The sequence below is a fragment of the Erpetoichthys calabaricus genome, chromosome 1, assembly GCF_900747795.2.
Source record: "Erpetoichthys calabaricus chromosome 1, fErpCal1.3, whole genome shotgun sequence".
Classification (NCBI taxonomy): domain Eukaryota; kingdom Metazoa; phylum Chordata; class Cladistia; order Polypteriformes; family Polypteridae; genus Erpetoichthys; species Erpetoichthys calabaricus.
The window spans coordinates 329199305-329227204 of record NC_041394.2 but is presented as its reverse complement, the minus strand read 5'-3'; the positions used below and the strand labels follow the sequence as shown (position 1 = coordinate 329227204).

The window sequence follows — 27900 nt, the reverse complement described above, 5'->3', positions numbered from 1 at the left end:
GACCAATTGATGAATGTGGTAGGGATGGAGGGATATTCCACAGTCGCACACACATACTATAAGACATCCCTAGAGCTGTTAAGCAACAGTTCTTGTCGTGGACCCTCTTACTTACCTAGATGCACAGTAACCAAGAAAAAAAACAAGTTCTTACAATTTCTAAGAATGTCTAAAAAGCACAAATTTATTAAAAAAAAAGTCACTAACAGTCAATTTATGTCCATCAAGGCAAGAGAAATAATTTAAGGACTGTATCGCATATCCGGAAAGGGAAGCAGATTCATTTTATAATCAGGAATCGCTGCAATTTCAGAATATTTGGGTGGGTCCAGCTGAATAATGGAGGTTTGCCTGTGAAGTTGCCACAGCAGGGTGATGGAGAGCGCCATTCCAATCAACTGCAAGGGAAACACAGAGAACAGCAGGGTGAGAAGAAGAAGAAGGCAGAAAGAGCCCCTGACGGATGTGGCAGGTTCAATTCCATTTCATTCACACTTAAAAAGTAGACATTCAATCTATTGAGCCGTTATGCTTTTAAATATATTCAAGTATAACTAAGGAAAACCCCATAATGACATACGAGGTATATATATTAAATAACGAGACTGATTAAATAACTCACCTTTCTTTATATGTATTACAAATTTAATGCTTGTCCCCTTCAATATACTCCCCATTTGCACTAATACATTGCTGCAGTCTTGTTTTCCACTGGTCGAAGGCATGGAGCAAATCAATTTCTGTCAGCTGTTTTAACACATCCTCCGTTTTCTTCTTTACAGCAACATCTGACTCAAAACGTGTCCCTTTAAGCACTGATTTAACTTTTGGGAAAAGATAAAAGTCACACGGTGCTAAATCGGGCGAATATGGAGGACGTTCAAGTGTAGTAATGTGCTTGTCGGTCAAAAATGTTCAGACATGTTCAAGGTCACCACGCATGCAGTTATAACCTGTTCAGACTGCTTTGTTTACTAGGTGGAATCACAGTCTCGTTATTCAATAGACACACCTCGTACATAAATGAATAAGGTCTCATTTTGAAGTGGGCTTCAAGGGCTTGCTAGTGTGAGTCTGTTTATCTCTTTTCCCTCCTAACACAAACAAAGCCTTTGTTTACCGCCTTGTTGCCTAGCAGTAAGTGACATAAGGACACACCGCTGGCTTCCACAGTTTGAATGTGCAACCGACAGGTGACACCTTGCAATGAAAAATGAGCACAGAAATACAGAAGCAGTGCACTCCATTATACACATCCACCTACACAGAGCAGTGTCCATTGAGTCAGTTTTACTGAAAAGTATAATAAATTCAGAAAAAAAACACACACCACAAAACGTATACAAGCAAAACATGGAAGCAAACAGATTTTAATACAGTTTATCTGTTGCAGTCTGTGATTCTTAACAACCATAAGGCAGCTAAATAAATAGTCAGGTCAGTGGAAAGTTTACCTTTTAGAATATATTAAATATTGAATTGTCATTAACCGTAATAAATTTTTAAATAACAGAAACATGTTCTTACCGCAATAATTGAAAATCCCACAGTGAATCCAAAAATGATAAAAGAAGCTTTATCAATCACTTCAAATAAAGGAATGCTGCAGGACTGAAAGAAAAAGAGGAATTGAGGAGTGACATGTCACTTTAGAGAACACAAGCTCAGACCTGCAACATGGAAGGATGCACACAGCCATATTACCTAGCATGTTATATACATATACATATATATATTCATGACATTCGTAGTCTGAATCACAATCTGATTGTATGGGTGGTTACCTACCAGGTAATGCTTGTGGTTGGTCTGCAAGTCGCAACTGAGAGGGCACCGTGGCGAATGTTTTCCGACTTGCAGACCAACCACAAGCGTTATATATAATACTGTATATATATAGTCATGCATACATGTCTGAAGACCACCCTCCTGACACATTGAGGGTAAGCAATCTCACCCAGGAATGAGAGGGGGTGTTGTCGCTGATAGTATCATCACTTTCTGTTCCGACAGCATGGAGAAGATATTCAGTGAGGACAACTGATTTTGTCCCTTCCATTCAGAGGAGTATAAAGGTGAGGCACTCACAGAACTCTCATTCTGGATCGACGTTCGTGAGAGACAAAGCTCCAAACCAGACCTGATCTCTTTAGGCACTGATGCCAGATAATGTTTTGTAGACAAGCCATCGTGCATCATTTTCGTTTGAATCTTTCTGTTACTGTTAAACGGAGTGACCCAGCTGGCACCCCAACATTTCTTGTGCTCAATTGTTGTACTCACATGACCACTGTTTATATACATATAGATATGGATATCAATGGATACCAATAGAAACATTTACTTTTGTGTTATTTTAAAAGGAATTCCCAATGTCTGGTACATAACAAAATTTAAATAATTAATTACAGCAAAGGGCGGCACGGTGGCGCAGTGGGTAGCGCTGCTGCCTTGCAGTTGGGAGACCTGGGGACCCGGGTTCGCTTCCTGGGTCCTCCCTGCGTGGAGTTTGCATGTTCTCCCCGTGTCTGTGTGGGTTTTCTCCGGGCACTCCGGTTTCCTCCCACAGTCCAAAGACATGCAGGTTAGATGGATTGGTGATTCTAAATTGGCCCTAGTGTGTGCTTGGTGTGTGGGTGTGTTTGTGTGTGTCCTGCGGTGGGTTGGCACCCTGCCCGGGATTGTTTCCTGCCTTGTGCCCTGTGTTGGCTGGGATTGGCTCCAGCAGACCCCCGTGACCCTGTGTTCGGATTCAGCGGGTTGGAAAATGGATGGATGGATGTTAACATCATCTCAAGAGAGGCCCACCAAATCAACAAGCTAATTAAAATGGCAGACTCAGTGATATGATGTGCGCTGGACACCGTGGAGTTCATAGAGCACGAAAGAAATATAACAAAACTGAGTGCCATTATGAACAATGCTACACATTCTCTGTCTGACACACCAACCATGAGGACTTTCAGACAGTGAATCATTCAGCAGAAGTGGGTCAGGAAACACTACTGGAGCTCCTTTATACAGCAAAATGTCTGTGCAAGGCATCACCGTGACTAGAATTCCTCTTTTCATCTTTAGCCAAGTATGATGTGCTTTTTCTTTTTAGTAATTCTTGTGTGTATTTATTTGTTATAGTATTTGTTTATTTACTTATTGAGCCACTGTAAAAAGCCACACTTTCTCCTTGGGTCAAATAAAGTGATGCAGCACGGTGGTGCAGTGGTAGCACTGCTGCCTCTCAGTAAGGAGACCCGGGTTCACTTCCTGGGTCCTCCCTGCGTGGAGTTTGCATGTTCTCCCCGTGTCTGCGTGAGTTTCCTCTGGGAGCTCCGGTTTCCTCCCACAGTCCAAGGACATCCAGGTTAGGTGCATTGGTGGTCCTAAATTGTGCTTGGTGTTTGTGCCCTGTGGTGGGCTGGCACCATGCCCGGAATTTGTTCCTGCCTTGTGCTCTGTGTTGGCTGAGATTGGCTCCAGCAGACCACCGTGACCCTGTGTTAGGATATAGCGTGTTGGACAATGACTGACAAATAAAGTGTCATCTATCTACCTTTAAAAGGCAGTATGAGAAAGGTGGATAAAAATTACTTTCTTGATCTCTGAAGTTAAAATTCACTAAGCTTTCATAAGATTTCTTGAGCTTTTGTCAAATATATAAAAAAATCATATTTTGTCAATATACTGTATATATAAAATGTTTCATAGTTGTATTCTCTGTCTGTATGCTGTTTGTGTGTGTTCTTTTTGGTGACATTATATTATAGCACTATTCTGTGAAGATACACAAGTAATGAATTTTATTGTACACATGACTATAAACTTGGACTTGTCACTTAACTTATGTATGCATTCTGAGATATTGTTTGATGATAAGTAGTTAATGATCACCACATATTTTCCCTTAATACAAACACTGTGGCGGTGGAGCTGTGGTCTGCGAGGCCGGATTCCCACCACTGTCAATGTGGGCAGCTGTTATTTCATAGCTGTGAGCGCTTAAGTCTTATAATAACTTTGTTGTAATGAGACTTGCATATTATAATTAATAAACACCCAATGAGAGACTCTTTCTCACAGATTTAGAGATGTTATTGTCTATTCATTTTGACAATGCTGTTATCACAAGACTGCGGTGGGCTGGCGCTCCACCCGGGTGTGTTCCTGCCTTGTGCCCTGTGCTGGCTGGGATTGGCTCCAGCAGACCCCGTGACCCTGTGTTAGGATAGAGCGGGCTGGACAATGACTGACTGACTGACTGTTATCACAAGACTCATACTAACAAGATATGCATATTGTAATTACTGCGTACCGTCTCATAATAGTTGTAAGGTGTATTTTAAATACCAAGGTATTATTTCATTAAGGACAAGCTTTGATTCTCATTATTAATATTTCATTATTGTATAATTGCGGGTGGCACGGGGGCGCAGTGGGTAGTGCTGCTGCCTCGCAGTTAGGAGACCTGGGGACCTGGGTTCGCTTCCTGGGTCCTCCCTGCGTGGAGTTTGCATGTTCTCCCCGTGTCTGTGTGGGTTTCCTCCGGGCGCTCCGGTTTCCTCCCACAGTCCAAAGACATGCAGGTTAGGTGGATTGGCGATTCTAAATTGTCTCTAGTGTGTGCTTGGTGTGTGTGTGTGTGTGTCCTGCGGTGGGTTGGCACCCTGCTCGGGATTGGTTCCTGCCTTGCACCCTGTGTTGGGTGGCTGGGATTGGCTCCAGTAGACCCCCGTGACCCTGTGTTCGGATTCAGCAGGTTGGAAAATGGATGGATGGATGTATAATTTCATCATCATGTCCTAGGATAATGTAACAACACTTTATTGATGGCACTTTTACAAAATTTGCTATATTATTTAGCACAACTTTTATTTTTTAGTGGTGGAAACTGGCATTCATAAATACGATGATGTCTGCTTTTAGTGCTCTAAAGAAATTGTGAAGAACTGATGACATGGCATTCTCCAATGTACTTAATTCAATTGTCAATGATAAATCAAAATACAACAAAACATTCAACCCCCATAGCACACATAGCGCTCAGCTTCTGCACAAACTAAAGCTGAATAAATAAAGGAGATCACAAAATATTGTTTTCCAAACGATTCCTTGACATTTTCCTGCCTTACAGTGAACTAAATCCCTCCCCCCAGCCCCAATCCCCATGCCACCACAGTACAGGGTTATCCCAGCTGAATTATTAGTTTCTCTTCCATTTACGACTGGATTTGTCCCCCCACCCCGAGACATTTCCCTTCATTTTGGCCTTGACTTCATGCTGAAATGCGCTCCCTCTAATGCACCGCAGAGTCCAGTCGAGCTCCCTGAGCACTGATTAATGTTACGGGTGTGCAGTAATTTGTCCCTTTATGTATAAACAATTCTAGAAGAGCTCAGTATACCTAAAAACCCAGGGGGGATCAGAGAGGCCTTAATGTAATAAAACATGGAGGATGTATGAAAAATGATGTAATGGCCATTTGCGCTGGTGTGAGGGCTAAATTGCGCTGCAGCCCTCTTTAGAATGACAGCTTCAGTTGGGGCGGGGGGGCGCACATGGGTCACAAGTATAACAATCAGCACCTGCTTAGCTCAGGACCACAAGGTGCTACAGACGGTGGTGAGCTTAGCGTCCTTTAGCGCAGGACATACTGTATGCAGCGCATAGCCTTAACGCACTATTAAAGGCCTCAGATGCCCTGCGCAGTCCCTATTCTGCCTTCAGGACCACCCGCATTTGTACTACTAGATTCAGGGACAGTTCTCATCCTCAGGTCATAAGGCTACTGATCAGCCACTAGCACTGACACCTGCATTTGTGTTTCTTGTGTGAAAGGCCTGATGTTGTATTTGTTGGTGTCGTTCAAGCGCCATGAGTCTGTGCCAACCATGCAAGCAAAAAATCCCATTGGGCTGCACACTGGGAATTTCGTCCTATGATCTAGCATTGGTTTATATTAATATGGTGTCTTTCTGTAAATTTCATTAACTGTAAGCCAAATCAACATATTGTTTCTTGTAATTTATTGCAGGACAGAAGCTGAAGCTGTGCAATCAACTAAGAAGCTTGTCAGTCAAGCGCCCGATATTCTTTGTTTAGAACCCGTCAGACGTCTTTCACTCAATATTGCCCAGAGACCACAGCTACGAATGTCTGTGTAATAAGTACATAAGCAGATAAATTTAACAAATGAGAGGAGACCATTCAGTCCATGAAGCTCACTTATTTAGATTGTAGCTAAGCTGTCAAAATATATCACAAGATCAAAGGGACCTTGAAATCTAAAGAACCAATCAAAGATGTGCACTGATGGCGACACTAAAGCCTAGCAGGCTTAAAATGGAGGTCAAAACAGAAAAACGTGCTCTGCTGCCACAAAGAATTGAGTTTAGCAAGAAGATTGACATCAGTTTCAAATTAATAAACTATTAGAGATGGGTGCTTTCATCACTTGAATGTCAGCCCAATTAATAAGATTCAGGGTGGCTGTTTCGATGGACTGTTTAGGTTTGGGGTACAGAAAGGTGACACGAAGACATGGATGGGAATGCAGTCAGCATCCTTGTGGTCTGATGTCCAATCTTTCGGTTACTAAGCTGCAAACTGTTGCTGGCATCGCTTATCTAAATGCAGTGGGTCCTTTGGCTACTAAAAAATGAATATTCTATGCGCAGTCATGAGGAGACTAATGACACAACGACAATCAGGATACATGGGCTCAGTTTTATAGGAGGTCTGAACAGAATGAAAGTTCAGCATCCAAAACTAAACAACCCTTGGAAATCCAGACACGTCTGGGACCACAAATGTCTTTTCCATTAGGCCCCGTCCTGCTCTCTCTTGGCTCCTAATCTCCATTCCCAGGTCCTGTGGATAAAATATGTCATATAGACACCCACCACCCATATAAACAAGTCCAGACACAAAGACACACACACACATTCTCACACATGTGAACTTGTGCACACACTGACACTCACTTGAGGACATGTGAACACACACATATACACACTAGGATACCATCAAGCTGGTCACCAAGTTGTAGGTGCAAATCCCACTTCTGCCTCCCTGTGTGACCCTTTGTCAGACTGCACATCAATCAGTAAGTGTTTTATATAGTGCCTTGCACACCATTGTGTCTTACAAGGCTACTACAAGAAACTTTCTTGAATTTTAAGATGCATTCTGTGATGAACATGGTGTACATCGATTGAGAGGATCTCTCACAAAAGGCACTATATAAATTAAGATAACAACGAGCATATAGTGGATCCAGGACTAACTTCAGATGAACTTGACAAACACTCCAAATGTAAGCCTCAGTCACATGACCCACCTGTTTGTACACTGACAGGTATCCCACACTGGTGCACTGCAAGGGATCGTTTACCACTGGACATCTGCAAGAAACTGGAATTGACTCTCCCCAGTCTTTATAACCATTGTCCATACCACAGCATTTTAACTGTTGAAAAAAAAAATTAGAAAAGACAAATATTTAAAAAGGAACCTCCCGCCATTCTATTGAAATGATAACACTGTGGCCAGACAGAAGGAAAATAAAGTGACCTGAACATACCTGACTCTGCACAATGTCTGCAAAGTCCCTGTTTTCTTCATCAGGTAACAGATGGCTGCCAAACTGACCTCTGATAGTGCTGAAAATCTAGAGAGGCAGAGTAAAAAACACCTGTGTTACTTATTGACTGTGTGTGCCCACAGTGGTGCCATGCTAAAAAGACGACTGCTTTCTGTTTCACCACCATTTTTAGTGCAATCATGAACATTAGCTTGTGCTGTACTTCATGAAAGGTGCTATATAAAATAGTCCAGGGACTGACTATGTGAATTGTTTTAGATAGATAGATAGATAGATAGATAGATAGATAGATAGATAGATAGATAGATAGATAGATAGATAGATAGATAGACTTTCATATCTATCTATCTATCTATCTATCTATCTATCTATCTATCTATCTATCTATCTATCTATCTATCTATCTATCTATCTATCTATCTATCTATCTATCTATCTATCTATCTATCTATCTATCTATCTATCTAAGCTGCCTCAATCACAATGCTAAACCCGTGGGTTAAGATGCCAGGCCTACAGAATATTAAAAGGTACGTTTGTATGATTATACTGGCATTAGTTTCAATGAACTAATCTATTTTAAGTATAGTATCTTTCAGCAGTCATCACCACTGCAAGATATTCAAAGAAATGTTTCTTTATTTCCATGATATGATCACTGAATGAAAAATGAGACCACTGGGGGTCACATATTGTAAGTAGTGAAAGCTTTGTGCATTATGCCCATGGGGCGGGGGGCTCCGAAAGTAAATTTAGGTTAAGACTATCATTGAATTACAATATAATCAATAGTCAATCAAAGGTGTAGAGCTCCTTTTCATAAGCAAAACAAATGGAACAATGGCCAGCACATTTCTGTGACGTGACCACTGGTGACCAGGGCCAATTTAACAGCATTATAGGCCCCCAGGCAAAGCAATGGGTGGCTACCTACACAATCACTTAGCAAGTTACAACATACAGTACATACAGTAGATTAGCATGGGGCCCCTATGCTCGTGGGGCCCCCCGGACAACTGCTCAGTGTGCCCATGCATTAAGACGGTCCTACTGGTGACAAAATTAAAAAATGAGAGGAAAAAGCAGGAATATTATTAGGAGCATAACATAAAAGGAATGCTGAGTAGGTGATGATGCAAAATACACAGAGGATATCAAGAGCAGAAAAACTTGTATAGATTTTTTAAATATTGTAAAACAAAGGGAAAAAGAAACCTATAATATGAAATAACAAAAATGATATAGCATTGTTGACTCAAATCATTCATAATGCATCCAATTAGGCATTTACAGTGGCAAAAGGAAAATAGAAAATGAAAGATAATAAGACTGAAAATAAACACTAAATTCAATACAGTCATAGTTCCCCGCAAATGTTTGGCTACCCCCCAGCCTAATTAGACAATAGGCGCTATATAAGGTCACATCATGTATTTTCTAACCCTCATAATTCAGACTAATGTCAAGGGGGTGGCTGGAGTCTATCCCAGTTATCATGTGGTGCAAGGCAGGAACAATCTTAAAGTAATAACGATACTACTGATTTCATGTTATGGATGCCATTACATTTTCTCAATGCAGCCACTTTATTTCCTTAGATTGTCCCACGTGCCTTACTATACTATTCCATATCGGTATATTAAACAGATTTATTGATCCTAATTAAAATCTGTGAACAGAAGGCAGAAGAAAAAGGACCACTTTATGTGTCCAATTTCTTCAGCACATCGCCTTACCACAAACAGCACTGCGAGCGCACAGCTATATTCTGACAGGTGCAGAAATAATCAAGAGTCTGGTGTAAGGCAGGTACAGCGGAGCCGCATCATTGCGCAAGCGCCTCAGCCCAGCCCCAATCGCTGACGTCACTGGACGACTGAAACTGTCAGCAAGGCGTTCTGTGAATGCTTGAGTTGCATGTGCTGCAACAACTCCCCCAAGGCGAGCCGAACGAGCCAGACGTGGAAAATGATTGGCGTAAAGGGAAAAGGTAGGAGCATCCATTGGGATTAGGGCAGAAGCAGTAATAAGGTTTGCTGTAGAGATATTTCGGACAAAATTAGTTCAATAAATAAATGCGCAAATAAATAAAGGAACAGTGAAACGTGACGATAAATAATAGCAACATGAAATGAGAGTATTGTAAATGTGTCAAAAATGTATTTATTTATTTATTTATTTATTTACAGTAAATGGCACCGCATATAACATGAAATGAAAACAGTCGGTTTCACACTTCAAACTTGAGTGAGTGGACTCCCAACGAGTCCTATTTTTTGATTGGAAAATCATCCTTAACTTAGGAATCCTGCGGCTCATGCGCATGCTCCGAATTATGACTGTGCGCGTTGGATACAAGGGCAAGAAAAAGCTGCCCAGACTGACTGCGTGAAGCGGCAACTTTAATACAAGAAACTAAGAATCATTAAGAGTTTCTATATGAAGTGTTTGCTGCAAAAGTGGTATTGGAACACTGTGGGTTTATGTCCACTCCGCCGACGATTGCAGCAATCAACGCATAGTACTCGCTAGAGTCCGCCCTCTTAACTTTGACGAGTGAAGGTGACAGGTCATGATGCTTGCAGTTTCACTGATATAAATAAATACAGAAACGAATAAGCAACAGTAAATATATTTCATGACATGTTTAATTACTAATAGTCACGTTTCATGTTGCCACTTTTGCCACATTTCACGGTACTTCATTTTCGTATTTTGTTTGAAATATTTCTCTATACGTAATATTATTAGAAGAAGAATATACGTGCTCGCAACAAAAAGGGCTGAACCAAGATCCCCATAGGAGCAGTGAGGCGACAGCAAGCCACTCGAGGTGAAGGACAAGTCTTACCTGAGGTCTTAACACCACGACGGCGACTGTGAGCAGCAGCAGAAGAAGAAAGTTGCTGAATAAACCTGTGAAAAACTGATTAGAAAATGACAAATTATTAGTTTGGGAAATGTTTTGCATATTAACCAAAATAAATCATTAAATCAACAGCTAAGGGTGTCTATTGAAATTAAAGGAGACATTGGTAACATCAAAGTGTTCTCAGAAAGGTGGTCAACAGCCAATCACAAATCAAAGAGCACAGCGCCATCTGGTGGTCAACGATAGTTGCACCATCTTCAGAAAAGCTTTAAAAAAAACGACACGTAGCAGTCAAGCTTCTCTTATCTATAAGCTCTTTAAAGCTTACAAAAGTGCACTGTTTTCCGTCATGAATTCTAATCAAAGATTTGCGATAGGATCAGCACTGGCCCCGTAGTGGTTATTATACTGTGGCAGTTTTTCCGGTATTGAAGTAATGAACTTTAATAAACCGGTTTAAGACAAGACATACCAAATAAAGAGACGAGATTAACGTGAGGTATGTCAATTTTAATTCTCAAAATAATAGCAGTCAAAGCACTGAACAGAAAACTAAGGCCATCTATAAAACAGTGGCTTGTTAGGTTAAGCATTGGATTGCAAAGCATTACAGGCTTGTGCGACCCTGTCAGAGTCATTTTACCTGCTAGCGCTCAGACTGTAAGCATCTGCAAAGCATACTGGGATACATTCACTATGGGAAGATGCCAATTAAACCAGTCAAGTCTCAGAGCGTGTCCAATCACGTAAATGTTTAAGTTTATTGATGTATTGAGAGATCCTGAGTGAGCCACTTTATATGCTTGTACTCACCCTTTGGAGTGACTATGCCCATTAAGATGTTTGTGATATTGATCGCTATGGTAAGTCACTATATAAAACATCTAGATAAGTGCTGCTGCCTCACTGATCCAGTGCCCTTCGTTCAGATCCCATTCTTGGTTATCGCCCGTGGAGTTTGTCTGTGTGTGTTTTACTCCCAAAGACATGCTTTGCATCAGGGTGTGTTTTGTATGTGTGTGTGTGTGTGTGAGCGCACAAGTGGGTCCCGCAGTGGATAGACCACCCCACCCCATCCAATGTTGTTTTTTTCTTTCTTATTAGCCAGTGCAGCTGAGATAGGCTGCAGCTCCAGTGACCCTGAACTAGATTAAGCGAGTTTAACAATGTACAGTATATGTATGCACTTTATTATGTGAGCCTGAGCAAATAAAATCTCCAGACTTTTACATTTTACTGTAGCACAGAAAGTGTAGTTTAAAAAGTTAATGATTTACAGTTAACATTGATACAAATATGGAACAATTATTCTCCTGGATCTGAGTGCAGCACTTCATACATAAAACCGGCACTCTTTAAACTTTTTAATCTGAGGACCCAAGTAAGAAAATAGATAGCATACTAGGACCCACCAAGAGAAGTATTGTCATAATAATACCAAGGCCATAAATAGACAACTAACAATGGCCATATAATAAGAATCAGTTAAAATTGTGTCTCCTTTGAAACATATGTAAACACTTGGTGTAAGCTTTAGTAAAGCTGAGAGAAGTTAACTTTTAGGGTGTGGTGCAAGGATATGAAAATTTTTAAAAAGACAGCGTGAATGATCACTTAACTTACTTGATTTGTGGCACCAGATAAGCAATAAAGTAGTCAAAAATTAATGCAGTTTGTTTACTTTCTCTTAAATAACATATTTTTAATAACTTTGTTCAAATGAGCTTCACAGATAGATAGATAGATAGATAGATAGATAGATAGATAGATAGATAGATAGATAGATAGATAGATAGATAGATAGATAGATAGATAGATGTGAGAGGCACTATATAATAAATAGATAGATGTGAATGGCACTATATAATAAATAGATAGATGTGTAAGGTACTATATGATAGATAGATAGATAGATAGATAGATAGATAGATAGATAGATAGATAGATAGATAGATAGATAGATAGATAGATAGATAGATAGATAGATAGATAGATAGATAGATAGATAGATAGATAGATAGATAGATAGATACTTTATTAATCCCAAGAGGAAACTGACATATTCCACCAGCAGCATATTGATAAAAAAACAATATTAAATTAAAGAGTGATAATGCAGGTATACAGACAGACAATAACTTTGAGTAACGTTTAATAACCCCCATATTTGGAGATACTATTCAGTGGATGCAGTGGATTCTCCATTATTGATAGGAGCCTGCTCAGCGCCCGTCGCTCTGACACGGATGTCAAACTGTCCAGCTCCATGCCTACAATAGAGCCTGCCTTCCTCACCAGTTTGTCCAGGCGTGAGGTGTCCCTCTTCCGCGTAGAAGAGGGCGCTCACCACAACCGTCTGATAGAACATCTGCAGCATCTTATTGCAGATGTTGAAGGACGCCAGCCTTCTAGTCAGTTCTGCTAGAGTTCCGACTTTGAAGAAATAGAGAAACAAATCTAAAATGCCTTAGGATGATTTTTAGTATGCAAAGGCACTATATAAAATGGAATGGTAGCAATTTTCACTTATTGCATTGACTGCTCATGGAATCCAAAATCAAATCACAATGACGAAGTGTATAAACAATTAAACTGAGCTTGATGAGTACCTTAGAATGGGGTTTACTATGAAAGGCACTATATAAAAAAGGAGATTCATCCCCCACTGCATGTGTGACCCTGAGTGAGTCAGTTCAGCTACAGTGTGAGCTTAGTAAGAATATATAAAAAAATAACTCTATTGTGCCTAAGGATCTTATCATTAAGTAAAGTCACTATATAAATGACATGGTAGCTATTTTAATATTTACCATTGGCTCCCCTATATGACACACAATATTATGGAGTTGCACATAATATGGAAGTTTGGAAATGATTGAACTTTACCTGTTAAGAGCCTTATGAAAGGCACTATATTAAAGGAGAACACTGCAGGTTTAGTTCCTACCTCTGACTTTCAATATGACCCTGACTGAGTTGCTGTCTGCGCTCAAAGTGGCAAATTGAGTGAATATCTTTATTGTACATATACATTGAAATTGAATGCTAACCTATCAGTTCAAAAGAACACAAAATTATAAAACTATAAACATATACATTTACATTTACATTTACATCATTTAGCAGACGCTCTTATCCAGAGCGACTTACAACATATAGAAATATGAAAAACATAAAGATTTATAAGAGGGATTCTAAAGGTGAAAAGGAAAAACACACATCATACCACACATACAAAACATTTTGTTCACCTTCTGCTGGTATTCATTACATAATTTTTCCCTTTGGGGCTTCACAATATGATCAGCATAAGTGAATGCAGTCAGAGCCTTTAAGTGAAAACTGTTTTTTAATCTATTTATATGTGTCCTAAATGTCTGCCCAAGGGCAGCAATTCAAACAGAGAGTGACTGGGGTGGGATGGATCTTTAATTATGCTCTGGGACTTTTTAAGGTAGTGGGAACTGCAAAGATCTTCCAGGGATGGGAGAGGGCATCTGATGATCTTCTGGGAGGTGTTGACGACCCCCTGGAAGGCTTTCCTGTCTGATAATGTGCAGCTGGCAAAACCGCACGCAGCTCACTGCAGAGCAACAATAGAAGGATTCAAGCAGCTTTGGGGTGAAATTATTCTTCCTGAGGATCCTTGGAAAGTAAAGTCTCAACCCTGCAACCTTTACCAGTTCCGTGGTGTTAGCACTCCAAGTCAGGTTCTCCTATCAGCACACCCAAGAAACTGGAAGGCCGAGACCCTCTCCATGCAATCCCCCCCCCCCCCCCCCCCCCAATAAAAAGGAGCTGAATATCCATTTTCTTCCGATTAAAGTCAATGATCAGCTCCTTGGTTTTGGTGGTGTTGAAAACCAAATTGTTGTCTCTGCACCACCCAGACACCCGCTCCACCTCATCCCGATAAGCAAACTCATTGCCCCCAGAGGTGAGTCCCACTATGGTGGTATCATGTACATATTTGAAAATTCCATTGCTGGAGTGTGCGGGGGTGCAGTCATGGGTATAAAGGGTAAAGAGAAGAGGGCTCAGCACGCAGCCCTGTGGAGTACCAGTGCTGAGGCTGAGGGCATGTGGGGGCCTACTCTTACCCTCTGTGAGTGATCAGAGAGGAAGTCCATAATTCAGAAGCAGATGAAACGAGGTGGAAACAACTGACCACTATGAGCCTAGTAGACATAATAGAAAGTCTTAATGGAGTTCTGATAAGTGTGTCACTGAAATGACTAAATAAAAATGGAAGAGAGTGACCCAATCAGTAGCATTTGAGGTCTCCTGTGTGCATTCAGCTCACAGCTTCTGGACATTGAGGAGGCCTCTTTAAAGACAGTACATGTATGTTTTTTTTCTGTTCTCTTATTTTATATAGTGCCTTTTCTCAGTAAACATATTCCATAGGTTGCAGTGAGGCTTGTATGTTTTTAAAATAGGCTTAGAGAGGACCTGTTCATCTTCTTAACGAACAGGAGCCAATGCAGTTATATAGTCAGTCAATATAACTGCTTTATAGGCGAAAGCCATCAAGGAGCCATGGCAGGTTGACAAGCATTTCTTAACCGTTCATCAAAGACACCTTCAATTTACTAACAGGAAAATATAAAAAGAACTTCCAGGAGCAGACCCACTACTCATTCCCCTAAAACTTCCTGCAGATAAATGAAGTTTATTGTTTGGAGAACAGCCTTACCATGACCTAATATTCTATTATGCTCTTAAGCAGTCATCTATGCAATCACTTTTAAAATTAGCAATCCCAGAAAGCTTTGCATACTTAATGTAACTGAACAAGCAGTCATCTGGCACTTACAGAAAAGAGCAGACACTTATTCTCTGACTTGGCACCATATCCTCCAAGAAAGGCAAGAAAAATTGTAACCACGCCGATGGTCATCAGTGTGTTCCTCCCATATTGTTCTTCCCGGTCCACCTAAAAGAGACAAGATATCTGTCAGATTATGCTGGACATATCTGAGAATATAATTAAGTCCTCTGATCTACACAGTGGCACTGATAGAATGGACCTTCTAGCACGAGGATTAGCACCTCTGTCCCACAGCTCCCTGGTCATGGATTTAGATTCTGGGCCTGGGCACTGCCTGTGGGGAGTCTCCACATGCTGTTGGTGCTTGTGTGGGGTTTCCATTGCATCCTCCAGTTTTCTTCCACATCCCAAAGATATTTTGGGTTAACCGGTAACTCTAAGTTGGTGTAAAATGAGTGAATGGGAAACGTGTGACTGTGCCCTGTGATGGCCCCTTGCCCGGCTTAGTGTTGGTTCCTGCCTTAAATTGAATGCTTCTATAGCCCCACAAAATTCTTGACTGGATAAATGAGATAACAGATCAATGGAATGGAGTCAAAATTCATTGCTCCCTTAAAGCTCCAGGCCATTAGAAACCGACACATCTGTTTTTTACTCTGTGAGTGAGCAAGGTCAGCCATTCGCTGGCATAGCCCACCATTCATTAACCCCTGCTGTGCTAGTAATCTCTTCATTTGTCTACTGCCTCCTAGTGACTTCCCTTCATACACTGATGTGTGCCTTTATTTCATCACATCTTGCTGTTCTCCTGACACCATTACCAGGCACACACCCTCATCAATGTGTCCTTCTACAACTGTTTATTAAGGACAGCACATAACTGTACCCAGAAGTCGACATGATGCATCTGTGAAAGGGCCATGAATTTACAATGTGACCACGCCCACTTTTATTTAAACGGTTTCACCTCAGCACTAAACTCGAGTAACAACCAATCAGTTAAGAGCATCTGAATCAGTGTTTATCAACAGTATAAAGCACAGTGTCACAGATGTTGTGACTAAAGCCCATCTTACCTCATGCACGTATTTTTTGCCAATTACGCCCATCAGGAAGACCAAACATCCAGCGACCTAAAAGAGAAATCACCATATCCAGACATTACTGAGGGAACACTGATATACAAGGTTTTTTTTTTTTTTCTGAAAGGTTGCAACAAAGTCTTTTAAAACTGACAGTCTTGATTTCTTGAAATAGATTTAAACCAAAGTTAACATCAGTGATAACAAAAACTTCTTAGTATATAGCACCTCTCATAATAAAAAGGCGCTTCTCAAGTTAGGAGATATAGAAGAGTTGCAGGAGATAGAGAGGAGCACCGGCAGGACAAATGACTCAACTACAGAGTCACAATGGGGCTCAATAATGGGGCATTTGAGAAGAGAGTACACCTGATATAAATGGTCTTGAGACTCTGGAACACACTAATCTATAAGGAGTGAAGCAAGGCTGAATGGCCTCCTGTTGTTTGTGATGTCCTCCATGTCTTTATCCTGCAGGGAACACTCACTGGAGCAGAGACCAGGCGCAAGTGATGAAGAGGAGTATCCATGCAGCTCTAAGAGTGAGATGTGTGATGAATGCGATGCTCCATATGTGTCCAGTCATTGTCTTCAATTGCCTTTGTTTCCCCAATAGGTTAACAGAACCAACTGCTGCCTTAATGATTTTCCCGATGAGGTCTGGCCACCCCTGGTAGCGCTGCTGCCTCGCAGTTAGGAGACCCTAACTAGGGGTTCGCTACCTGGGTCCTCCCTGCATGGAGTTTGCATGTTTTCCCCGTGTCTGTGTGGGTTTCTTCTGGGTACTCTGGTTTCCTCCCATAGTCCAAAAACATGCAGGTTAGGTGCATTGGTGATTCTAAATTGTCCCGTGTCTGTGTGCCCTGCAATCGGCTGGCACCCTGCCCGGGGTTTGTTTCCTGCCTTGCGCCTTGGGATTGGCTCCAGCAGACCCCCAAGACCCTGTAGTTAGGTTATAGCAGGTTGGATAATGGATGGATATATAAAAGTATCTTACCCAATGCTGGTGAAAGGAATGTGATTTTTTAATTGATTTTTTTCTTTTACATTTGAGGCTTTCCCACATATTCTTTTTTCCACCTCCAACATTTTTATTTCTTTTCTTAGATTGAGGCAAAACACTTGAAGTAGAGACAATTTCAGCTGACTTACTCTATCCAATTGTTCCATCTCTTTCAATAAATACAGTACATTCTTCCATTGACCCCAGTATCATATTTAACATCACATAACATTCAGAAACCCACTTAATCTAATTCAGGGTTTGTTGTTTTGGCTAATCTGGCAACACTAGCCAGACAACAGGAGACCATCCTGGATGAGGTGCCAGTTAATAATCGAGAGTCCTCCCACAGTCCAAAGACATGCTGGTTAGGTGGATTGGCAATTCTAAATTGGCCCTAGTGTGTGCTTGGTGTGTGGGTGTGTTTGTGTGTGTGTGTCCTGCGGTGGGTTGGCACCCTGCCCAGGATTGGTTCCTGCCTTGTGCCCTGTGTTAGCTGGGATTGGCTCCAGCAGCCCCCCTGACCATGTGTTCAGATTCAGCGGGTTGGAAAATGGATGGATGGATGGTCTGGCCACATGTCTCCTGTTGGCTTTATGTGACTATGCCCTCAGACTGCACTCTCAGTTACATTTTAGCATAAAACATTTTAAACTATTGTAACCTGATTAAAACATTTGCAAATCTGAAAGGGCGTGAATGTTTTGGATTGAAAATGTACTATATGAAAATTAGAGAATTTTTTCATCATGTTTGGGTACTTACATGGGTTCAATAACAGACTGATGGATTTTACATATATGTACTTAAGGGTGGCACTGTGGAGTGGAGCAGTAGTAGAGCCGCTATCATGAGGTCAGCATTCACATTCCAGGTGTTCTCTGCATGGGGTTTGCATGATCTCCTTGCGTTCACGTGGGTTCCCGGTGGGTGCTCCACACCCCACCAGCCCAATGACATGCAAGTTAGCTGGACAGGTGTTGTAAAATTGGCCCCTGATGTGTGTGTGTGTGTGCTCAACCTAAGATGGGCTACCCCTCTGTTCAGGTGTTATTTTTTTCCGCATTGTTTCCGCTATCCTTTGTGTCCTTTGTATCGAATAAGCAGTTGCTCATGGAGCCCTGAATGAGGCACATTACCTGCATTGTGACGGAGTGTCGGTTATGCATGGCACTATGGCCATGTGGCGTCCCCGAGGGTGATCTGGCTCACAGGATCCTCATTATTGAGGGCCTGAGTGGCTGGACCAGGCCCACATAACACCTGGCTGCGATAGATAAAGAGTCATTTCCAGAAGGTGGGACTGGATCGTGTGTCTGCCTTGGGGGTTGCCAACCAGGATCCCGAGCTGTTTTGTCATGTGATGGGTGCATGGTAATATGCTGTAGCAGTGCATACTCCCCGATCTGACCTGACCTGAGCTGTGTCCTGTGATTGCTGGGGTGGGCTCCAGCTTCCCCACACTCCTGTCCTTGATAAGTTGGTTAGAAAGATATACGGATATACATATATATAAGCATATACAGTATGTATACATTTGGTGGCATGTTGTTTAACTTTAACAATGGTATATCTGTCGAAGGAAAATCCACGTATAAAAGCAAAGTATAAAGTAAAGTGAAGATTGCTGGATAGATAGATAGATAGATAGATAGATAGATAGATAGATAGATAGATAGATAGATAGATAGATAGATAGATAGATAGATACTTTATTAATCCCAGGGGGAAATTCACATAAAAAAATAAATAAGTAACACGGAGCTGCTGAAAAGGCTGCCACTCTCGGCGGTACAGCATATAATAAAAATAATAATAATAATTCAAATATGTATACTGTATATTTATACATGTATTTATTATTAGTTTTTTTTCATTAATGCCAAGTTTTATTTTAATTATTGTATATCTGATAAGGGAAAGTCCGCTATTTAGATCGAGGGAGGGCGGAGTACAGCGCGGAGGACTGAGTGCGGGGGTATGATTGACGTGGAAAGGGGAGAGGAGGGGGGCTGTACCCGGGGCGGAGCGTTGAGAGGCTCGTTGGAAAAGGAAGAAAGGGGCTAGGAAGAAGGTGTTTTCGGGTAACGAAGTCGGCGTTTTTCTTTTTCTGTTTTTGCTTTTCTTTAACGGCATCGTCTAAAGACCACAACTATGAGAGAACAATAGGAGACTGTAAATAGTTCAAAGTCAAAGACGTTCGTTTTTTTACTTGAACAGTAAATTAGAAAAAACAGCAAACTGTTCTGTGAGCCTTACTTCGTCCGTCTGTTTTTATCTTCTTTTCGAACCTGACGCGGAGGTCGCTACAATACTTGTTAGTTTTTACAGACTGATAACTCTGACTCACACGAGCCGTCTGTGACTGAAATCTTATCTTTTTCCTCTCCACTAGGGGGCTCTGCTATCCGCTTCGCTGTTAATATTAAAGTTATCGTGAGACCTAAAGAGTAGGACCTCTTGCACCGTTTTTAAATTAATATCAAAGCAGACACTTTAATGAAGTTTGGATATTTGGGCTCATTGCTGTAATAGCAGGAAGACTAAAATGAGTGGGCAGAGACATACAACGGGCAAATGTCAGAATACGGGGTCACGGGGGTCTGCCGGAGCCAATCCCAGTCAACACAGGGCAGGAACCAATCCCGGGCAGGGTGCCAACCCACCGCAAATCACACAAACAAACACACCAAGCACACACTAGGGCCAATTTAGAATCGCCAATCCACCTAACCTGCATGTCTTTGGACTGTGGGAGGAAACCGGAGCGCCCGCAGGAAACCCACCCAGACACGGGGAGAACATGCAAGCTCCACGCAGGGAGGACCCGGGAAGCGAACCCAGATCCCCATGTCTCCCAACTGCGATACAGCAGCGCTACCTACTGCGCCACTGCACCGCCCCTTTTGCTTCCATTGAAACTAAAATGAGATGCTAAACGAATAGAGAAAGAGGTCCAATACTACACAAGGACCTCTCTCTCTGCACAATTATAAACAAAGCGAGCTAACAGACGACCAGCTAACCATACTGTTAATTAAGCCTATTAGTACAATGACGCGTTACTGTTCTCATTTTGCCGCCTCGGACATTTCCAGAACTGCTGATTATCTTCATTCAGAAAGCACCATCTAAATGTTTTGAGAATCATTCACTATTTTGTACACGTGACCCTATATATACCAATATCTTAGAATTTCACTTTTTCTTTTCTTTTCTTTTCTTTAAACAGTTCATCAGTACAAAGGTTCGAATGGTATTAAGCTATTCGGCCGTCTATGTGCTCTCTTTTCGTCTAACTATTGTTTGGCTTCTGTTAAAAAAAACACACAGCAAACGGTTCAAGGTTGTGAATCTTTTATTTCAAGGAGTCGCGTCTTTAGTTCGCTTTGAGATCACTTCCTAAAATAAAGAGTGGTCCTGGTATACGCCGCACTGCAGGTGCCCTGCGCTCCGAGCTAACTTGGGCTCCACCGATCTTGTCGCTAGCCTACCGCAGTGCAGGTAAAGCCAAGCATCACCGCGGAATCTTCAGCCTTCCTCGAGTTTTTAAGGCTTGAAGACGAGTCAAACAATAAGATGGCACAGAAAACGGCGCCTCTTGAGATTACGACGGGTATGCACCCAGTGGTTCACTGGAAAAGAGTGAGGGTTTCGAAGCTCGTGAGGGGAGGACGAAAAGAATCAAACTGTCAGACCGCGCACATTAAGGTGCCAAACAGTAATCGGCTCACACGTAACTACTAGTATTGTGAGCAAATGCTATACTCAAAATAAGCACAAGAACGTTGTTATGAGGGTTATGGAGTAGCAGCACATACGGTAACCGGTCCGGTCGGGTGCCGCCTTTGTGTGTGCACACTTAACAGGAGCGGCCTCATTGTTTCCCTAAAATAACGCGTCTAACTGGTTTAAAGGGTGGATTTAAGAATGAAAAGAACGTAAGGGTTCCACTGTGTACAATACCGTACGGATATCCTCATGTGGCGTCCTGCAGTGCCGGATTAAGGACTTTTGACAAGGGCACTGAAGGTTTTAAATCGTCCTGATGGAAAGATCAGTGGGTTGACACCGTACATTCAATGAAAAAAAATCATACATTTTAAAATGAATTTAAATATTCATATACGACATTCTCATACCAGACCAAATTAAATTCCTGCTCCGAATAAAGTTCTTTGAGATTGCGTTCTCCGTGGAAACGAGGTGCACAAAATTCGGGGAAAGCCCCAAGTTAGCGCCTTTCTCAATGGCAATAGCAACAATAATTTCTTTCCTTTATATCCCAAAATCACACAAGGAATGCCTCAATGGGCTTTAACAGGACCTGTTTTTGATACCCCAGCTTTTACTCTCTCTCTAAAAAAAAAAACCTTGTTAGAAAAAGAAAAAGGAAGAAATCTTGAGAAAGGCAATTCAAAAAGAATCCCCCTTCCAGGTAGGTTGGGTGAAATGGGTGTCACAAAATGGGGTAAATACAAGACACAAAACAGAACACAAGTAATCCTTTTCACTTGTCACTGGCCCGTTACAGAGGCAAAGGGTACAAGTGGGCTTCTCCTGCCGAGTGTCGAGGTGAATGTCATGTGTATGGAAACCTAAGGACTTGGGTTCAGGCTCACTAGCCTTTCCGATTGCAGGGCCTGCAAGACCTCACGCTTTAGGAATAAGGATCCAGGAGTTACAGGCAAGCAAGTAAAACAAACAAAAAACAAGCAAATAATAAATAAATAAAGAAGCAACCAAATAAATTAATAAATAAGCAATTTTGGCTGTCTAATACAGCACCAAACAAGATATCAAAAATGGCCTGCTCACCTCTATGTAGCAGGCTGCAGTTACAAATATTCTCCCCAGATTTTATTCCTGGTACAGACCATTCCTATATATCCCGCTTTAAAAATCATTATCATCTTGTTGATATTGAAGGCTGAAAACCCCAGTTTTAAAAATGAGCATGACAAAAATGACCAGAATTGCAAGACTTCCTGGCATTGCCTGACTACTGGTTGTGAATATTCACAATTTGAGGCCTGCATGGGAAAGAAGACGTCAATGCTGGATTTGCACCTGCCTAGTTAGATCTGGAATGAAAATCGTGAAAAAAGTCTTCTTTGTGCCTCAGTCATTAATAATTGTAACTAATTTACTATCAGATAGAGCTTCACCCACTGGAATGAATAAAACACTTTAAGGAAAAGACCCTGCTGTCTGCTGCTCCATCACTCCTAAAAATCAAACTGCCAGAGTGGTGCTTCAGAATGAGGCCACAGGGGAACACCTTATTTGTTTAGATCCATAATAGGGTAACCATGAATAGATGAAAACATTTGTGATTTTAAAGGACTCCATGCAACCACATACTGTAGGCTCAGTTCATGTCTTCTTGATCTGTTACTATCCTATGAGTTAGCCTACAACACATTAAAGATTTTGGAACCTTTTCAAAGCTCAAAGAACCGATTGTAAGTGCAAAGAATCCTTCTGAGAATGCAATGCCTCTTTGTCAAGCAATGGTTCAGTGAGGAACCACACAATCCACTAAAGTGTCATGAAAGAACCAGCATTTTCAAGAGTGTTCTGGATAGACTTGCATTTGAGCCCACCATCAGGGACTCAGCACTTATTAAATATCTCAAATTATTAGAAATCTTTATGTTACTACTACTACTACTACTACGTGTGTGCGTGTGTGTGCCCTGCTGTGGGCTGGCGCCCTGCCCAGGATTTGTTGGATAATAGATGGATGGATAATAATAATCATAGTTGTAGTAATAATAATAATAACAATAATAATAATAATAATTCTTCTTCTTCTTCATTCGGCTGCTCTTATTAGGGGTTGCCACAGCAAATCATCTTTTTCCATAATAATAATAATAATAATTCATTACATTTATATAGCGCTCTTCTCACTACACAAAGTGCTACCACACAGGGAGGACCCGTTACATTCATAATCTGTCTGCACCTTTTTACCAGCTCTGTTGTAAATATTCACAGTAATAGCTTCAACAAACTAACGATGTGGGAAAAAAACTTCCCTAAACCTCTCTGAAAACAAATACAGTAATATAACTTGAAATAATATTTTCTGTTAATATTACATAACTTTCTTGATTTACCTTGACATAATTTCCTTAGATATCACAAACAAACCTTTGTAGGAAGGTTCATTTAACTTAAAGTAAACAAGTTTTATTTATCTGACTATCCTGTATTTGCATAAATATCCGCCCCTTTTTGTTGCATTGTGGTCCAAGCCATCTCCAGTCCTTTGCACAGCTGTAAAGAAAGTTAAAAACTTTTAATAAATTGCTTTGCTCTGAATGTTGAGGGTTTTAGTTGCATGTGGAAGCTGATTTATTTTATTTATTTATTTATTTTTTTTTTTGGGATATACTGGAAAAATGTGTTGCCCACTCTACATCAGAAAAGCATCTTTATCTATTATGTTCCTCTATTACATTTTACGTTTTTTTACATTCATTTGTGTAACGACTAAGATATAACTAACTGGAAAAATTAAAGAGATGTTCAAAACATGTAAAAAGAATAAGGTTTGTGCACTGACCAACAAAAATACAAAAAGCTTCACCATCCTCAGCGCTTTGTCTTCAGTGATAACAAAAACAAAGGGAATGGCTACCGCGCTAGATTGTGCTACTATGTGTTTATTGGTAAATGTTCCCAACAAATAACTTTCTGTTTGTGTGATAACTCCCATTTTATTAGTCTAAATTCTTTTTTTTGGGGGGGGGGGGGGGGATGAACGTAATGAAGTATATTGATCTTTCTAATACTGCACATGTCCGTCTGTTACATATTAGGGTTTTGCCCTTTTCTGCTCCTTTTTACATGAATTTGTGCAGAGGGTCCTTTGTGGGTGGCGTCTAGGGCAATCGCCCCAGGCCCCGTGCCTGAGGGGGGGGGTCCGCGATAGGAGATTCTTTTGTCACCGTCAGCTCATCATACAAATATGCGGGGCCTCTGCAAGACATTCAAATCCGTTATACTGTAGACTGAAATACTGTACGTGGTGGATTTCTTCTAATTCCTGTGACCGTTGCGAGAGCGGAAAGAAGCTTTTCAAAGTTGAAACTTATCAAAAATTATGTACGATCAACAATGTCGCAATGTCGCAAAACAGACTGTGCAGTTTAACTATTTTGTCAATCGTAAAGAAACTTGCCTCAACATTGGACTTCGAGGATCTTATCTTTTGCTCAGCGAAAAGTCAGAAAAGTGGACATCCGTCTGTGACTGTCAAAGCAGCTGTTTGGTAAGTGTCCGTTTTATTACAAGTGTTCTGGTTCTCCGTAATTAAATAAATTTGCCGACTCCAGCGGGTTCGGCAGAAACGATTGTTATCTGATTTGTTAATTTTGCGTGCAAAATGTTTCTGAATCATTAATTAAGTTGGTTAAAGGCCACTAAACCAATATAAAAACAATTACAATACGTAATGTAATCAAACGGCTAATGGTACCTACATAAGGCACCATGTTTTTTTAACAATAATAAGGCGTACAGCATTAGAGGCGGACAAGCCCGTGAGCGTGGTGGTACGGTATATAGCCTACACTTATGGCCCAAGGCCCCGCGTACTCCTTTAATTTAAATTTAAAGAGATATTCCAAAAGAATAAGGTTTATGCACTGACCAGGCCAGATGAGGAATATTCCTCAAACAATTCAGAAACCAACTTTGGAGCATTTGGGTTACACTCGTAAAAGTAAAGGATTTTTAATGGCACTTTGTGATTCTTTACCCAGTTTAGTGGTTTACCGTTGCATTATGGGAAGGGTTATTTGCCTATGAAGTTGGTTCTTTGTGCTGCGAAAGACTTCCTAATATGTGGAAAAGAAACAATCTTTAATGTATGGTATATGCTATGTAGCCAGCCACTAACAGATTAAAAAAAATCTAGATGGAACCCATGAAATGTTATGCAGGAAATGAGTCCTTTTAAAATCAGGAGCCATTGGTAGGCCTATTTCACAAATCTGTTACTATCTCGTCATGGTTATCTATTATATGGAGCCTGAGGATCCAAATAAATAAAAAGGTTCTTTCTGGAACCTTCGGGGTCCTTTGGCATTGGGTACACTCTTAAACATAAAGGTGTCAGGGGGCATCCTTCTGAAGAACCACCCTGGCACCTTTATGTTTAAGAGTAGGCCCCAGCCCGGGCTCGGGTGCGCTCGTATTAACAGCCGGGCGGGAGTCCAAAAGGCAATCAAGCATCGGCACATGGCAGACATGACAAAGACAAGGTGACGACATTCTTTGCTTGCCTTATGAAGCGTGGCTCTGCCCAGAAGTCATGTTGTTTAAACTACCAAAACAGACATTTCACGTCGCGCAAGTATGTCCTCGAAATATTGTGTGATGTGGAGGGCCACGTTTCAACTGTCACCTTACCTTTGTTATCCTTCTCAGCCGACAACACTGAGATTATTATTATTATTATTATTATTATTATTATTATTATTATTATTATTATTATCCATCCATCCATTCATCCATCATCCAACCCGCTATATCCTTACTACAGGGTCACGGGGGTCTGCTGGAGCCAATCCCAGCCAACACAGGGCGCAAGGCAGGAAACAAACCCTGGGCAGGGCGCCAGCCCACTGCAGGTTATTATTATTATTATTATTATTATTATTATTATTATTATTATTTTGCTCACGGCAGAGCATGAATTCGTCTGAACAAATGTTCCAACCCAGGGTTGGCTTCTTCATAGAAAGTTAGAACATTAGCTACGAGAACAGGCCATTCAGCCCAATTAATCTAAAATTACATCATCTCGAGATCTATAGGTCCCTAAAGACTTTTACCCTCCATATAATACTTGCCAATACTTTATTCCATTTGTCTACAGTTCTTCACATGAAGAAGAATCTTCTAACATCTTGTAACATCTAACATCTGTGTCCATAACAAGTGTTCAACTGTGTCCCCTGGTTCTTGTTGGAGAATTAAGTTTAAAGCTAAATGTCGGCTCTGAACCTCGCCAAATATAAGAAGAGTACAGAACATAGATGGATGGATGAATGTTGTATTGATCATGCTAAAAGTTTTCTTAAGGGTTATTTAAAATATGAGAGGCAATATGGTACCGTGTGAGTAAGGATGGTGTAAACGGATTCCTTTCGCTCGGGCGGCACTCCTTCTCCTGGGAACTCGGGACACGAGTTCATGTGCGCAACCCACACGGAATGCGGAAAGGAAAGGCACCATCTGAGGCAATAGGACTAAAAGAGAACATATGTAACTGACTGGGCGTCTGTTCTGAATCATCATCATCATCATAGTATCATTTATCTATATGTCGCTTTTAAATAACAAATGTAATATTCTTCAACTCACCAAGAACAAAACAGAAAATCAGTTCCACACAAGGCGCCAGATCATCGCAGGGTCCATTCAGGTAAAGATGCTGCCTTTTGGAATCGCCAAATATCCAGTCTTTAAGTCTTTGGAGATGTGGGTATAAAACATACGCGAACACGGATGAAACACTTAGACTCGCAAGCTCCATTTCCACAGCACTCTGCCGCACGATCGTGGCACTGTGTTATTATTACATTACGATTTCAAGTTAGTGACAGAAGTCAAGTCAATCGGGGAGTCCATTTGTCCAATCAAATTCTTTGCTAAGGGGTTTCTGAGAACTAACGGAAACGCTTTCTTTCTTTGAATGTAGTGAGAAGTTCAAGCAAAACGACCCCTTTTATTGGCAAACTAAAAAGATTACAATATTCATGTTTTCGGGGCTTCTTTTCCTATATCGCCAGAAAACAAGCATAAAGTGTATTTGGTGGGGGCACAATTCCAGCACTGCACAGTAACGTAGTGCCAAAAGAACCTGGGAGTTAAAGGTATCACTTTTAAATATTCGACCTGAGCGGTTAAAACCCCTCTAATCTCCGTGTCAATTACACGTTTGACTCTTAATGCTGCAGTGACCTTCACAGCTCAGTCACATTTGGAGTCCTTGGACTTTAAGCTGCTTCCGTTTGTCATTCACTTGTAAAGCGTTGCACTAGAAGGAAGTTCGACAGGTTTCGTATGTGTATGAAACTGATTTTCACCCCTTGCCATTTAATTAAATTTATATTGTTTGACCAGTCAATGTTTATTTTAAAGCTGATATAGAACGGTCGCCCATTGAGTCTGATGTGACGGAGTTAGCTCCTCTGAATCTAAATTAGACAAGACAGTTTCAGTAATGTAAATAAAATAAATAGTGAACGCCATTAAAAATAACGAAGTTAATATGAATCCGTCGGTTTTTACCAGGCGCTTAGCGCAGTTAATGCCGTCCCATCGCATTTTACACATTTCTGTACATAAAAATTCTTGCACCTGTTCACCTCTGTTTTCATTCTGCTGTCACTTACCGCAAACACGGAGTTGAAAATGATGAGCAGTCGCTTCACCCATACGTTCACTTTTGCCATTTTTGAGAAGCCTCAGAGTTGACCCTTTATACTTCCCTGCCGACGCCAGTTTATGTTGTCGCGATCATCGTTTATTTACTGACACACATTTCCTCATTT

General features: G+C 41.1%; 1 protein-coding gene and 1 long non-coding RNA gene across 2 annotated transcripts in view; one reads left to right on the top strand and one right to left on the bottom strand.

The window, feature by feature from the left end:
* Nucleotides 1-27900, top strand: part of LOC127527920 (uncharacterized) — a 247273-nt gene that overhangs the window by 156611 nt on the left and 62762 nt on the right. The window lies entirely within an intron of this gene.
* On the bottom strand, nucleotides 157-27900 carry LOC114666793 (tetraspanin-8-like). The gene is made up of 8 exons (XM_028821798.2): nucleotides 27742-27900; nucleotides 16318-16374; nucleotides 15287-15406; nucleotides 10450-10524; nucleotides 7578-7664; nucleotides 7335-7463; nucleotides 1528-1611; nucleotides 157-398 (listed from the first exon to the last, which is right to left on the bottom strand). Exons 1-8 carry the CDS (start codon nucleotides 27799-27801, stop codon nucleotides 243-245), a joined length of 768 nt encoding a protein of 255 aa, XP_028677631.2. The 5' UTR covers nucleotides 27802-27900; the 3' UTR covers nucleotides 157-242.

Excerpts from the sequence above, each read along its gene's own strand:
- LOC114666793 (XM_028821798.2), bottom strand. The coding sequence starts at position 27,801 with ATGGCAAAAGTGAACGTATGGGTGAAGCGACTGCTCATCATTTTCAAC. Across the intron at positions 16,375-27,741 it reads TTTTCAACTCCGTGTTTGCG|GTCGCTGGATGTTTGGTCTT; the intron begins GTAAGTGACAGC and ends TTTCTCTTTTAG. Across the intron at positions 1,612-7,334 it reads ACCTGTCAGTGTACAAACAG|TCCTGCAGCATTCCTTTATT; the intron begins GTGGGTCATGTG and ends TTTTTCTTTCAG.